The sequence below is a fragment of the Sorex fumeus genome, unplaced genomic scaffold (genome assembly GCF_029834395.1).
Source record: "Sorex fumeus unplaced genomic scaffold, SorFum_2.1 ptg000001l, whole genome shotgun sequence".
NCBI classification, from domain to species: Eukaryota; Metazoa; Chordata; class Mammalia; order Eulipotyphla; family Soricidae; genus Sorex; species Sorex fumeus.
In genome coordinates this window covers 4,366,198-4,382,154 of record NW_026606058.1, presented here as the reverse complement: position 1 = coordinate 4,382,154, position 15,957 = coordinate 4,366,198, and the positions used below count along the sequence as shown (strand labels likewise).

General features: G+C 44.1%; 1 protein-coding gene across 1 annotated transcript in view; it reads left to right on the top strand.

Annotated features, from left to right (window-relative positions):
• LOC130023926 (leucine-rich repeat-containing protein 37A3-like) overlaps positions 1 to 15,957 on the top strand; it is a 72,299-nt gene that overhangs the window by 32,400 nt on the left and 23,942 nt on the right. The window contains exons 13-15 of the mRNA XM_056114540.1: positions 1,208 to 1,279; positions 5,312 to 5,383; positions 6,253 to 6,333. Coding sequence (XP_055970515.1) covers positions 1,208 to 1,279; positions 5,312 to 5,383; positions 6,253 to 6,333 — 225 coding nt within the window. The remainder of the gene's footprint in view (positions 1 to 1,207; positions 1,280 to 5,311; positions 5,384 to 6,252; positions 6,334 to 15,957) is intronic.

Below are 15,957 nucleotides of genomic sequence, written 5' to 3'. Positions count from 1 at the left end.
ACCAGGAATGATCCCTGAGCGAAGAGCCAGGAGTAACCACTGAGCACTTCTGGGTGTGGCCCCACAACAAAACAAAGCACCGAAGAAACCCCCCAAATAACAAAGAAATGTTCGTTCAAGTCAGGGGTGTGTGTCAGAGGAGGGTGTGATTGGTAGGGGCACGCTTGGGGCCTCTGGGAAGCTGGGTTCCTTGTCAGGAACGTGTCTTGGGGCCTTCGCTTTATTGGCCTGCTCTTTTTTGTTGGGGGGGGGGGGGTGCACAGCTACTGGTTATGGGCTGACTCCTGGCAGACGTGGGGGATCTATGGGGTGCCGGGTCCGACCCAGGTAAGCCACGTGCAAGGCAAAAACCCTCCCCACTGTACTATTGCTCTGGGCCCAAATGTCATGTGCACTTTGTGCACGTTTTCCTTCCCAGAACAAAACAATTTAATGGTGTTAAGTTTCTTAGGGCTTCCTTTCCAGACTTAATTTCATTCTTCAGGGGGGACTCAGAGTAATGTTTGGGAAGAGAGCAGGGAGTGGCAGCCCTGTGTTTCTGGTGTCACACAGAATTTGGATCTGACAGATTTTGTGACCTAGAGAATATGCTTTATATAGGTTACTTGGTGAGAAGAGTCAATAGCTGTGTTCGTGTTCATGATGCATCTAGGTGAGGACAAAATAAAGAGTTTAAACAGAGGCCACTATCCCTAAGTTAAATAAGAATTGGGATATTTAGATAGCACCATTATTATGTGTAAGAATAGTCCTGTGCACAGCTGCACACGCTAGGGGAAAAGGCAGCTCAGCTAGAGAAGGGAGCACCAAATAAAGGGCGTCGGGTGGTTCTTCTCAGGATGGGAAATGCATGATGAGAGTAGACTATAGACCGAACAAGATTGCCACTCAATGTCTCTTTTGCAAACCACAGCACTCAAAAGGAGAGAGATAAGAAAAGGGATGCCCTGCCACAGAGGTAGGGTGGGATGGGAGGATGGGGGGTGGGAGGGATACTGGGACTGGTTGTGGTGGAGAATGGGCACTGGTGGAGGGATGGGTATTCAATCATTGTATAACTGAAACCCAAGCACAGAAATTTGTAAGTCTACAGCTGTACCTCATGGTGTTTCACTAATAAAAATTTAAGAAAAAAAAATAGTCCTATGTAATAAATAGTCATAGTTATTTTGCATTTTAGACCAGAAATAATTTTTCCATTTTTCAGAATACTCAGTGACAATTCTTTGGCAGAATTACGTAAGGATTCATTTGAAGCCCTTCCAAACCTCAAGTACTTGTAAGTTAATCATTTATTTATGAATTTTTAGCTCTGTTTTTAAAACAAGGGGGTGTGCAAGTTAATCTTCATCCTTTTTTCCAGCAATAAAATTTTGTAGTTTTGTAAGTATGGCATTAAAAACCTCTCATGTCATTTCTGACACTAAATTACATTTGCATATATATATATATGATGTCGGTGGGCCCCACGGATGACTTATGTGAAGCGGGGTCTCGCAGAAAGGAATTTCAGGAGTAGACAAGCAGTGAGTGAAGTTAATGGATTTTATTTGTAGGATTTTTAGGTGCGGAGGGGGAGAGAGAGAGAGAGAAAGCGAGAGAGAGAGAGTAAAGTTAGACACGAAAGAATGAAAGTACACATCTGAAGAGGGGAGATGCGGGCCACACATGTGCTCAGACACCACATGTGCTCGGCCACGTGGGCGCAAGCAGCACATGGGCTCAGGCAGCATATGTGCGCCCTTCCTTTGTTCAAGGTGGCCTTTATAGGGTTTCTCCAGCCTGTCCCCACGTGAGGCCTCTTTCCAGGTGAAAGTCCGTTGCTAAGGAGGTTACCAGGGAGGTCCAAAAAGAGGAATTCCGTGGGGAGGCCTATATCCTGAGGGTCTGGTCTTATCAGGCCTTTGTTTTCTGTGTCCGCAAGGTGGGTCATTCCTAGAATTCTTCTTCCATGAAACTTTGTTTCATTGCAAAGGGCCTTTCCCTATCTACCTGCCTACATCATATATATATATGGACATATATGAAAAAAAAAACCTTTAGGCTTACTCTTCAAGCCCATGTTCTCCCTGGATCATGTAATTTGCTTACTTGTCCTCATGTCTCTCTGTCTGCTTTTTCTGCTCTGAGAAGCCGTGTTATCTCATGAACACATTCTTTCTCTTTCCCACCCCCCCACATCTTTCTAAGAAAGTTTCTTTCGATGTAAACTATCTTGCTTCACAAAAGTGTTTTTCAAACTTTACTAATAGATGAAAAGTACTTATATCTGCTCCACCCATAGAAACCTAAGTGCTAATATACCATCTCCTCCGTGTTCATATAGAGTTCCTTTATGGATCAAATCCAATGCATGGTCCAGTTTTACCTGGCCCATTAATTTAAGAATTGTTTTTGTCAGCTGAGGAGATTGCACAAATGATGAGTGTGATGCTTTGCAACAGGAGGCCCGGGTTGGATTTCCAGCAGGACACAGTTCTGGGCTCCCCAGTCCCTGACTCCCAGTAATATCCCTGAAGTAGACCCTGAGCACTACTAAATAAAAACAAAAATCTATGCAAATATGTTCGTTTTTATTTTTTAATATTTATTTATTATTTATTGCTTTTTGGATCACACTCAGCGATACTCAGGGGATACTCCTGGCTCTGCACTCAGGAATTACTCCTGGCAATGTTGGGGCGACCATATGAGATGCTGGGGATCAAACCCGGGTCAGCTGCGTGCAGTGCAAGGCCAACGCCCCACTATCTCTCCTGCCCATGTTTTATTTATTTTTTAATTTTGTGTATGAAGCAAGGTAGTTTTTATTTAAACTTATTTAGAAAGATGTGAGGGAGAGAAAGTAAGAAGTCTGTGTTCAAGAGAGAACACAGGCTCTCCAGAGTGGAAAAAAGCAAGCAAAGAAACAGACAGAAACAAGTGAGATATTTAGGGCATGAAGAGCAAGCCAGGTGCTTTTATTCAATCCTTCCAAAAGGGTTGTTTTTTCCTGGAATTTTGCATACTAAAACTTCATCTGGGTGTTTTCACAGGAATGCCTTACACTGTTGATATTCTCTTTGTTATCTCATGGATTCTTGTGTAACTTCTTCTCTGAGGGGACCAGCCTTTTCTGGGTGGGGCCTTGGAATTTTGCATCCTGGTGATATCTCAGTTTCTCTTCAAAGAGCTCAGAATTTGTATGTCAAATGATGTGATTGTCGAGCTCTTGGGATGCATGCAAGGCAAAGGCCCCACCAGCTGTACTATTGCTTCAGCCCATGGTTTTATTGATTTTGTTTTTTAATTTTGTGTGTGAAGCAAGATAGCTTTTATTAAAACTTACTTAGAAAGATGTGAGGATTTGTATTTCAAATGATGTGATGGACAAGCTCTTGGGCTACTTTGGGGCTAGAGAATTTCTTCTTTAGTTTTATTATTCCCCCAAAGAACTTTCCAGGGCCCCTCACCCTGCCAGCTTGCACCAGCAGGAACTGGAAAGCAGTCCCAGCCTCATCACAGGCAACGTGGTTCACCGCCTGTCCCTTGCAGGAAAGAATTTAAAGAGGTGCAACAGTGAAGCAGCATAGATTTATTGGATGTAAGGTGCTTAGGAAGATGTGGGAGGAGAGAAAGGAGGGTGATGTTGGAGAGGGAGCACCAGCTTTTCCAGCGTGAAAGTGAAAAAGCAAAGGAACATAGAGACTAGCAAGTGAGATACATGGGAGAGCACAGCTTGAAGAGCAAAAGAAAACTATGTGTTTGTAAAATCTACATTTGTGTTTTTCTGTAAAAAAAAGAAAAATTAAAATATGCTCTGCAAAATCTAGAATATTATTATTTTTAAATTTCTGGCCTTTCTACAAAACTTTTAAAAGCTGGTTTAATAAAAAATTATTTAAAAAATAAAATAAAAATAAACCTGAATTATAAGGAAAATAAAGAACTTGAATGCCATTAGCCCAGAATTTAAAAAAAAAATTATTTTTCTCATTGTGATTTGCAATACAACATTCTAACACCCTATGTCAACATATTTTCGAATGATCTATGACTTAAACGAACATTTATATGGGAAATACGAGGCTAATACAGATGGATTCTATAGCAGTAGTATTAAGAGCAGAGGAGGTTATCACGAGGAGAGTTCTGGTGATAAAAATTCCAGTGTAGGAAATGTTGGGCGATTGTCAGACAGACATCTTGGACAGAATCTCGTAAAAAGAGAGCAGGAGAGAGGTAAAACACAGGAAAAACACCTCAGTGCTCTCAGAAGACCAAGAGAAAGAGGAGGGACCTAGACCCAGGTGTTGTAAGCCAGGGCTAGCATGCTGAGCTTCCTCGTGCCCACCTGCGCTGGGGCACTCAGACCTGTAGCAGATCACTGGGTGGGCCTGTGAAATCCCCCACCACAGTTCCTGCTTCATTTGATTTGGAGTAGTGAGGCTGGTACTTGAGAACTATTAGGAAGGTTAATACATGACGGTGTGCATTGTGTGTTGGAAAAGGAAAGACTGGGCCTTGCTTCTGCACATGGGTGACCCAGGTTTGATCCGTAGCACCATGCAAGATCCCTTGAGCACCCTCAGAGTGATCTGTGTGCAGTCAGGAGTAAGCCCTGAGAACTGCCAAGGAAGGAAGGAGACCAAGAAGGGAGGGAGGCAAGAGAAGATGAGGGATGAGCTAGCAGATAGGTATACCCATCTTGGTCATGTGTGAAAGAACTTAAGTAGAATTCAAAGATACAGAACAGTCACTTGTAGTCAAATCAAAGTTCAGTACTCTGATTTTCTTTGTTCCACCACTGTACAATTAAAGCAGTGAAATTCATGGAATATTCAGAAAATGTAGAACCAAAAATTGAATTTCTATGATCATAGAAAAGTTTAATTCTAAATTAGTTCAAAGTTCTGTCTAAAAGGATTTTCATATTATATGAAAAGGGCTAATTTTTTCTAGGCTAGTTTTTATTAGCCTAGAAAACAGCTACACAGGAAGGTATATAAACATGAGACTGTTCATTTGAATATTGAAATAACTATATTAAATATAGTAATTTTACATGAAGATAAAAAACTCAACCCCATCTAGAACATAAAATCACCTCATCAATTCTCTGCTCCGAGAAAAGTTTAACTCCAATATTAGAACCAAGTAGTCGTACATTTTATTCATGAAGATGTGTGGTTGAGAAAAAGGAAAGCCAGGTTAGGAATTCTGGAACATTCAGATCTACTCATTCAATATTTATTTTGACTTCTACTAGTTATTCCTAAAATTAGATATTTGTTAGTTATTTGAAGCAATATTTTCCCTTTTCTTTCCCTAGAGATTTATCCTGCAATAAAATACAGTTTATTGAAAGGCGGACATTTGAAGCAGTACCGTATTTGCAATCTGTGTAAGTTCAAAATATGCTTCATTATTTTTGGATTTTTTTTTTTTTGCTTTTTGGGTAATACCTGGTGATGCACAGGGGTTACTCCTGGCTCATGCACTCAGGAATTACTCCTGGTGGTGCTCAGGGGACCATATGGGATGCTGAGAATCGAACCCGAGTTGGCCACGTGCAAGGCAAACGCCCTACCCGCTGTACTATCACTCCAGCCCCTATTTTTGGAATTTTTGTAACACTTAATTGTCAGCCTCTATTATTCAATTTAATATTATTAGAACATTAAAAGTGGCTACTAGAACTGTACAGCAAATCCTTTTTTGCCTGTAAGTAACGATTACAATGGCCCTCAACCAGGATGATTTTGTACTCATATGACCCTTGATAGTGTCTCCAGATAGTTTTTTTATTGTTTTGATTGCCAGATCTGTAATGATGCTGTTGGTGTCTAGTAAGCAGAGGCCTCCAGATACACTGCAGAATATCTACAATGTACTGGACAGCGCCCCCCCCCCCCCCCCAGTTATCCAGCCCCCATGTGGTAGTAGTGCTGAAGTCATGAATCCCTGTCCTAGAGAACTTAATTACTTAAGTATTTGTTAAAATACTTAATACAAAATTTGCTATTTTGCGTCTAATGCCCCCACAGCATCATAAACATCAAAGAATAAACCTTAAGCTTAGGTCGTCCACAGTGATGTTTAGCACATGAAATGTGTTTATGTGAATTAGAAGTTATGCTGGGTGTGACCCAAAAACCAAAAAACAAAAAAATTCGTCCTTCTTCTTCCTTCTTCTTTCTTCCTTCTTCCTTCTTCTTTCTTCTGCTGCTGCCACTGCTTTTATCTTTTTTTTTTCTTTTTTTTCTTTGGTAGGAATCTTAGTTGCAATTTAATCACCGAACTGAGCTTTGGAACGTTTCAGTCCTGGCATGAAATGCAGTTTTTACACAAAATGTAAGTGAAAAAGCAGATAAATATATATATAATAAAACTGCATAACCTCATCGTACAGTTATTATTAGCTAAGTGGCATAAGGCCAGTGTGAACTCTAACAAGTGTGTCTTGAGATCAGTCCCTTTTTTCAAATGAGGAAACTAAGGAACGAAGAGGCCAAGAGATTTGCATGGCGCATGGCATGCTTTGCTTTTTCCTGTTACTGATGATTGGCATGAGCACTAACAGAAAGGCATCCGTTAGCATTGTCTTGTGATTCCCACTGGTGCAGCGCTGACCTGTGAATGAGGCTTTAAATTCCCAGTTTAATTCCAGCTTTGGTTCCTGTTCATGTGCAAAGTTCCTAACCACTTAAATGTATGCAACAAAGAGCTGGGAAGAACTAGATATAGCAGTTTTTACTGGGAGTTGGCAGGGAAGGAAAGTTATGGATTCGTTCATAGCTGGTAGCTTCTTTTACATGGTGAAGCAGAAGAGTTCCTGAACGTCTGTCTTAGCATATTTCCCTCCTAAGAATCTCGAACATTATTTTGAAGAAAAAAATGATATATATACAAATTGAATTCACTGTGCTCAGTATAAACCTTTGAGCTAGGGCAAAAGGTAGAAAAAGCTATGGTAAAGACGTTCAATAGGCTTCACACCTGGCAGTGCTGGGGAGGGACCAGGATCACTCCTGGCAAAGCTGGCATCACACTGGCCAGCTGACCTAGAAGGAGGCCATGTATGGCACCTGGAGTTCTGTGGTGCGGTGGAATCAAACTCTGGGCCTTATACATGGCAGACATGTGCTCTATCTCAAACTATCTCTCTGACCCCAGAAGCGTTTGTGTTACGTCAGACTGAGTGAAAAGTATTCATCAAAAATACGTTGCTGTTGTCTAATTTCATTATACTTACTTTTCTGATTACTCGTCTGTAAGAAGTCTGTGGTTTTATACCCTTTGAGTGAAAAGTTCTCTCTGATTTCTCTCTGATTTGATGTGACACAAGCAGATCAAAGTTCAGAGACATAAAGGAAATTCTGTACTCAAGCAGAAGATCCTCCTTTGAAAACGAGTCTTCACCTGCTTGTGTTTCAGAAATCCAGTTTTACACAGTTTCCTGCAGATTCGATGAAGGTAGGGCAGGAAGGCAGCTCGGTGATTCTTCATGGGTATAGACCTGAGTTGACTCCCCGGAAGACCAGTTTAGTAAGGAGCAGGCTTAGAGATAATAGTTACCTCATTGTTTTAATGCCGCATTTTTACTAAGCATTTTATTATACCAGGCATCATAAGAACCTCAGTTTCGGTATAGTTTTATAGGAGACGGTGGGGGTTGGGGGCGGGGAAACGCATCATAGTTCATAAAAGTTAAGACATTCAAGAGCATTCACAGAGTGACATTTCTTCTGAGCGTCAGGCCTGTCTATACAGAAGAAGAAAGCAGGGTGTTTGTCACCAAGAACCTTAAACACTGAAGGAAAGAAGACAGATGCTGGTGGGAAAGCATGAGAGCCCCACTGCTAGTCCAGACGGCAGGGTAACAAGATAGCGGGATGACACTGGAGATAACGGTGGGTGGTATACTAAGAAAGACTCATGATGAATGAGGTTGAGGAGACAGCTCAAAGAGCTGGAGCCCACGCTTTGCACTTCCGGGAGTGACCCCCATTCACACCTCAGAATGTGGCCCCCCAAAATGAGAAGAAAACCCAACAAATTGAAAATGGAGAAGGTGATGATTGATTTGCATTGCAGCACAGCGGTAGGGCGTTTGCCTTGTGCGCAGCCAGCCCAGCCGAGCCAGGTTCGATTCCTCCGCCCCTCTCGGAAAGCCCGGCAAGCTACCGAGAGTATCTCGCCCGCACGGCAAAGCCTGGTGAGCTACCCGTGACGTATTCAATATTCAATTCAGTAACAACAAGTCTCAAAATGGAGACGTTACTGGGCCCGCTCAAGCAAATCCATGAACAACGGGAGGACAGAAATACGGAGATACTGAAATTTTACTCTGAAATGAGAGAAAAAGGTAATGAAAGAATCAGAGATACCTGGAAAGAAATGATCATCCCTGTCATGTGATTTAAATAGAACTAGCTCCTATGACCAATTCGGTCAGCTCAACAGATTGTCACGGAGTCTGGGGAGATAGTGCACGCTTTAGTGCTGGAGCCCGAGGGTCAAGCCCCTGCACGACATGGTTCACCAGCACTGCACCAAGTGACCCCCAAACACCAGTGATGGCACTACCCACCCCAGCACCGAATGTGTTGGGGCCCGAATGTTTTGGGGGGTGGGCTCCTTTCTTTGGGTCCTAAAGGTAAAGGTAAATGTAAAGGCCCTCCCGTTGATCGTCGATTTGCTCGAGCGGGCCCAGTAACGTCTCCATTGGAGACTTTGTTGTTACTGTGTCTGGCATATCGAATACTCTCGGTAGCTTGCCAGGCTCTCCGAGAGGGGCGGAGGAATCGAACTCGGGTCGGCCATGTTGGCCGCTTGTAAGGCGAACGCCCTACCGCTGGGCTATCGCTCCAGCCCTAATTTTTCTAAATGACCAAGCTCATTCCTTTCAGGTACAATTTTCCTGTGTGATCAAAACTCTGTGACTGGAGCACAATTACCGTGGATGCGCGGCTTGCGTTGCACATGGATGACCTAGGTTTAAGCCTCAGCACCCCACAGGGTCTCCCTGAGCTTAGCCAGTAGTAAGGCCTGAGCACCCTGCCATGTGTAGCCCAAAAACAACAAGGGGAAAAAAGCTGTTGTTACATCTCTTTCCAAAGGCCAGGGATGCTAGTCCTTCAGTTACGTCACTTTATTGCCTGTCTGACAAATGACTGGGTTGATTAGAAGCTGGGTTGATCATGATTTACTCCCTGCATTAAATATACCTGGGAAGAGCTCGAGATGAGAGCCAGAGAGAGAGCTCAGTGGGCTGAGGACCCGTCAGATGTAATCAACCTAAGCACAAAAGAAAACAGGCCCAGCTGAGGTGAATTGATGAGGAAGCTGAACTCCAAACCTTACTTGCAAGATCTCGGGGAAGATCCCAGCAATTTTTATATTCATAATTTTACATTTCATTTATTTTTTAAGCAGGGTTTTAGTAAACTATATAAAATTCAGGACCCACAAAGCCTTGCTTCTTCGCGGGTTGCAGGTAGTGAGTTTCTTGAATGAAGCATCTATAATATTAATAAACACTGAGAGGGGAACACATTATCAGTTGAATGAGTAACAGGTCACCTACAATAAGGTAAAGGTAAAGGTAAAGGCCCTCCCGTTGATCGTCGATTTGCTCGAGCGGGCCCAGTAACGTCTCCATTGGAGACTTTGTTGTTACTGTGTCTGGCATATCCAATACTCTCGGCAGCTTGCCGGGCTCTCCGAGAGGGGCGGAGGAATCGAATTCGGGTCAGCCATGTTGGCCGCTCGTAAGGCGAACGCCCTACCCGCTGTGCTATCGCTCCAGCCCAAATGCCATAATAATTTGCAACTAAATTAATAAATTTTCCATAAATTGCCAGAATATTTATAAGATGCCATTTTTTAAAAAAACTTTTATTAGTGAAACACCATGAGGTACAGTTGTAGACTTACAGATTTCTGTGCTTGGGTTTCAGGTATACAACGAGTACCCATCCCTCCACCAGTGCCCATTTTCCACCACCACGGATCCCAGTATCCCTCCCACCCCCTATGTCCCCCATCCCACCCTGCCTCTGTGACAGGGCATTCCCCTTTGTTCTCTCTCTCCTTTTGGGTGCTGTGGTTTGCAAAAGAGGCATTGAGTGGCAATCATGTTCGGTCTATAGTCCACTTTCAGCATGCATCCTCCATCCTGGGAGGATCCTCCCAAAATCCTTTATTTGGTGCTCCCTTCTCTATCTGAGCTAACTTTTCCCCTAGCATGTGTGGCTGGCCTCCAAGCCATGGAGTAAACCTCCTGGTACTTACCTCAGCTATTCCTGGGTGTTAGTCTCCTATTTTGTTTGTTACTTTATGTTCCCCCGATGAATGCAGTCCTTCTATGTCTGTCCCTCTCTTTCTGACTCATTTCACTTAGCATGATACTTTCCATGTAGTACCACTTGTATGTAAATTTCATGACTTCATCTTTTCTAACAGCTGCATAGTACTCCATTGTGTAGATGTACCAAAGTTTCTTTAACCAGTCATCTGTTCTCGGGCACTCAGGTTTTTTCCAGATTCTGTCTATTGTAAAGAGTGCTGCAATGAACAAACAAGTGCAGATGTCACTGCGGCTATGCTTGTTTCCCTCTCTGGGATATATTCCCGGGAATGGTATTGCTGGGTCAAATGGGAGCTAAATTTCTAAATTTTGGGGAATTGACCATTGTTTTTGAAAGAGTCGTAATCATATCTCTTACAGATGAAATCAGGAATGAAGTATGTTATGGAAATCCAACAGTGTTTGCTAATCCTAAATGTTCAGTTTTGTTTTTTTCCTTTTGCTTATGTTTATGGGCCAAACCACCATGCTCAGGAGTTGTTCCTGGCTCTCCTCTCCGCGATTACTCCTGGTGCTGCCTGGGGGACCATATGGGATACCAGGGATCAAACCCAGGTCAGCTGTGTGCAAGGCAAACGTCCTACCTGCTGTACGATTGCTCTGGTCCCAAGTAACTTTTTTTTCTCCTTCTGACTTTCAAGTGTTTCTTCATTCACCTACACAGGTCTAGACTGCTGGCTCGTTTAAACAATTCTTTTAGTCATTTCGTCGGTTCGAACGATACAAGTTCCATGATGGTAGCAACTGAAGACTTGACAAAGTACAAAGGTGCTGCCGTACTCAGACAGAGCATGTGGACACTCTGGCTTGTTTGTGGAACTTCAGTATTTTGCCAAGACATAAGAACTAAGATAGAACAGAGGAAACCCAAAACTTGTTCCCACTGACCACGTGACCCCACTGTGGAGATGATCAGTGAGGTGGGGAGCTGCACTGTGAAGGCAGACGGAGCTGTGGTCAGGGCGAAGCCCTCACTCTCTCCACGCCACAAGGCATAACGACCTGTCTTTAGATAAGTGTCCACACAAGAGCTTACTCGAAGGCATTGTTATCATTTGGGGTTATGTTCTGAACTCCTGGCAGCAGCTTCTCCTAGTTCAGAAGCTTCTACCTTAAAGATGAAGGCCGCTCAGGACCTTGGAATGGTTTAGGGGTGACTGGTTGGAAAGTTGAGGAGTTCATCACATTCAGCAACTACTCTGGTCTCCCAAGTGCATCTTTTCCTCCCATCTTTGCAAGGAGACATCTTCTGTTTAAACTTAGTACTGCTGCCAGAGCACTGCCAGGGGTCATTCCCGAGCACCACCCAGATGTGGTCCAGCCACACCCTGTAGTCTCCCAACAACCCCCAACCCCTGCCAACATGTTTAGCTTTCCTCCTCTTTATTGTTGCGAAATGTCTGAGGGTCATACACAGCCCTGGCTGTGATGCTCCCATATTCAAATCCCACATCAGGGCCAGGCGCTTGGCCCCTGGCCAGGCGCTTTGCTGAAGGCCTCTGTCCTTTTGGGGGGCAGGAGACTCGCACACACGACCACCAGGGGTCGCTCTTCTACTTGTGTGTAAGAACGTCCTAGGAGCGGAGCTCACACCTGTGCTTGTCAGGGGTGCCACTTCTCAGCGTGGTTCTTGCGCACCGTTTCTCTTTTATATCAAAGAGCAGCAAAGACCTTCGTTGCCTGAATTTCAGGTGGATTCATGTGCCTTTTGGGGTCTTGCTTTTCCTGAGACTGAACTCCACCCCATGCGCACATGCAGAGAGCCATCTGCTCAGCCACAGTGGCCTGGGCTGGAAGCCACTAGAGATTCTGTGGTCCCTAGCAAGAGGACAGTTAGGTCTATCCCAAACTAAGTATCCATATTTGTTCAGGTAACCTGCGTGGTTGGGGGACAGATATGAAGTTCACTGTGTGCACATCTCTTTTTAAAAAAATATTTAAAGAACCACAATTTACAAAGTTATTGAGAGTTGTTTTTTGAATTGAATCACCGTGATCTACAGTTACAAAGCTTTCATCTTTGAGTTTCAGTCATACAATGATCGAACACCCATCCCTCCACCAGTGCACACTTTCTACCATCAATGTCCCCAGTATCTCCCCCTTCCACAATCCCAACCCTCCCCCTGCCTCTATAGCAGACAATTTTCCCCATACTCTTTCTCTACTTTGGGGCATTATGACTTGCAATATAGATACTGAGAGACCATCACATTTGATTTTTTGTGTACTTTCAGTACACATCTCCTATCACGAACGATTCCTCCAACCATCATTGACTTAGTGATCCCTTCTCTATTCCAGCTGCCTTTTCCCCCAGCTCATGACATAGGCTACCAACTATGAAGCAATCTTTCTGGCCCTTGTCTCTACTGTCCTTGGGTGTCAGTCTCATTTTATATTCCACAAATGAGTGCAGCCATTCTATGTCTGTCCCTCTCTTTCTGACTCATTTCACTTAGCATGATACTCTCCATGACCTTCCACTTACAAGCAAATTTTATGACTTCATCTTTCCTAACAGCTGCATAGTATTACATTGTGCAGGTGTACCAAAGTTTCTTTAACCAGTCATCTATTCTCGGGCACATAGGTTGTTTCCAGATTCTGGCTATTGTGAACAATGCTGCAATGAACATATAGGTGCAGATGTCATTTCTACTGTGCTTTATTGTACCCTTGGAATATATTTCCAGAAGTGGTATTTTGGGGTCATATGGAAGCTCAATTTCTAGTTTTTTAAGGAATGCCCATATTGGGCGGGCAGTCGTTATTTTTCTTTTCTTTTCTTTTTTTTTTTTTTTTTTTTTGCTTTTTGGGTCACACCTGGCAATGCACAGGGGTTACTCCTGGCTCTGCACTCAGGAGTAGTTACTCCTGGCAGTGCTCAGGGGACCATATGGGATGCTGGGAATCAAACCCGGGTCAGCCGCGTGCAAGGCAAGTGCCCTACCCGCTGTGCTATCTCTCCAGCCTCCCAGGCATTGTGAGGTTCAGCTGCAGTCTGACCTTTTCATGCTCACGGTCAAAGTCGTCCAGCAGTTGTGATGCTTGGTTAATGTTTGCTGTTATTAGAACGATGTCATCAGCGAAGCAGAGGTGGTGTAGTTGCTGACTGTATATCTTTACTCCCATTCCTTCCCATTCCAGTCATCACATGACGTTCTTGAGGGTGGCACTGAAGAGTTTCAGTGAAATGGTATCGCTCTGCCAAACCCCTCTCTTAACATCGATGATCACTTTCTTGTAGAATGGTGAGGTCCTAGTGGTGAATCCGTAATACAGCCACAGAGGATCCTGATGTACTGAGTTTGACTGCTCTGTTGGGCTAGGGCTTCGATGACCACGTCAGTCTCAACAGAATAAAAGACCTTTTTTAAATCGATGAACGTTAGGCAGAGTGGCATCTTTGGCATCTTGAACTCTTGCGAAATCTCAGTGAGCGTAGTGGATATAGTCGATCACGCTGAATCTCTTTCGGAACTCGGCTTGCACGCATGGTTGTCCATCTTCTAGTGTTCTGCCAATCCTATTCAGGATGACAGCTTGTAGATGATGGACAACAGGCAGATCAGGCGATAGTTGCCAATGTCCTGGATGTCTCCCTTCTTGTACAACAGAATGGTCCTGCTGGTTTTCCATTGGGAAGGAACCTTGCATTCAGATAGGTAGAGTGTGAAGAGCCAAGCCAGTGTATTGACCAGTACTGGTGTCAGATTCTTCAGGTGTTTGGGTCTGACCTTGTCTGGGCCAGGTGGTGTACACTTCTTACCAACGAAATGGCGTGTCGGATTTCAGAAAGGAGGACGTTGGGAACGACATATCCATCCTGCGGAATTTGTATGTGGGCACTTGGACATGGCTATCGAAGAGATCCAAGTAGAAGTCGTGAACAATCTTCTCCATTTCCCTTCTGGAAGATGTGATAGATCAAACAGGACATCGGAGGGCAGTCATCTTGGTCTTACTTATAGTTGGCGAAGGACAGGCAGGTGTTGCGAATATTTTTCCCAGCTTCTGCCGCATCAGCCAACACTATTGCTCTTCTCTCTTTGAGGTCTTCCTTTATCGCTTTTCTGCACAGCTTTGCGAGCTCGGACATTAGCTTGTGATTGCCAGAGGCTTGCTGCAAACCACGTTGGCAAATGAGCTCGAGAGTTTCCTAAGACAGGCATCTGTTTGTGACTTTCCCACTCTTGGCATTCCGTGAGCAGTCATGGAGGTGCTGAACCAGTCAATTGGATTCCTCGTTGATGTCAGCGACGGCATCTTCCTACGTTGCCTCAGTAGTGCCAAAGAGCTCCCATTTGGTGGTCATTCTGGAAGTTCTCTTCTTAAACTTTGCAGTCCTTTCTCCCTGCTCTGTGAAGTAGAATTTTGCATGAAGGAGATGGTTGTCCTATCCGTTTTGGAATTTTGGGACAACAGCATCATCAGTCAGGCAAAACGGTCCATTGAAAATGATGTGGTCAATTTCACTGTGGAACTGTCCCCCAGGGGACTCCCATGTCCAATGTTTAGATTTAGCCTTCTGGAACTGTGAGTTACCATGTATGGTCTTGGTCAACAAGGTGAACTCAGATCGTCTCTCACCCTGTTCGTTCCATTCTAGGCCATTGGTCCCAATGTGGAGTTCTTCGGGCAACCTCCTCAGTCCTATCTTGGCATTAAAATAACCTACAGTGATCTTGTAGGAGGTGTGGTCTTCTTTATAGAACTTCTTCAGCTCCATGTAGAACTTCTCAATACCTTCTTCATCGTAGTTGGATATTGGTGTATAGACAACAAAGATGGAAACTGCCAGCAGTGAGCCACATCTATTCAAGCGTAATCGTCTGATTTGGGTTGTTAGGCATTCATATGAATCAATGCTCATGGCCAAGTTCATGTTGACCAGGACACCAACACCACCGATGCCTCTATTGTCACATGTTCCAAGGAACAGTTCTTCTCCAGTGTTGTAAATGGCATGATGTGATCGATGCCTTCTCATCTCGGTCAGACCAATGATGTCATACTTAATCTGCGATTGCACCATCAGGTCCTTGATGGGTGCTTCGGATGCTAGCGTACGTTCGTTGAAAGTAAAGTCATTTTAGTCCTTCGTTTTGGCAGCCTAGTTCGGCCCTGAGATTTTATCAGCCTCTCTTTGTTTATCCTTATTAACACTGCCGTATTGGGGGCTCTTTCAGGTCAGGGCAATGAGGCCCATTGTTTTTACTGTTTTTGGCATATCAAATATGCCACGGGTACGTGCCTGGAGTCCAAGGTCACAAAGTCCCACCTCACCTGCTTCTGTGAGGCTACACTCATGTGTGAGGTCGGCAGGAGCTTGCCAGGCTCTGCCGTGTGGGCGGGATACTCTCTGTAGCTTGCCAGGCTCTCTGAGAGGGATGGAGGCTTTTAGGGAGGCCTCTAATCACCATTACAGGCATTCCCATAGTTTACACCATATTTGAACCCCATAAAAAGTGGTGCGGTAATTTTGGAAAATGGGTATTAAGTGTCTTATGCTGTGTTGCATGGCGCTTTGTGGCCACACTGTCCAGAAAGCGGCCTGCAGTATGGGGGCAGCTGCGTAGTGGAGGTCAGCAGATGAGGTATTT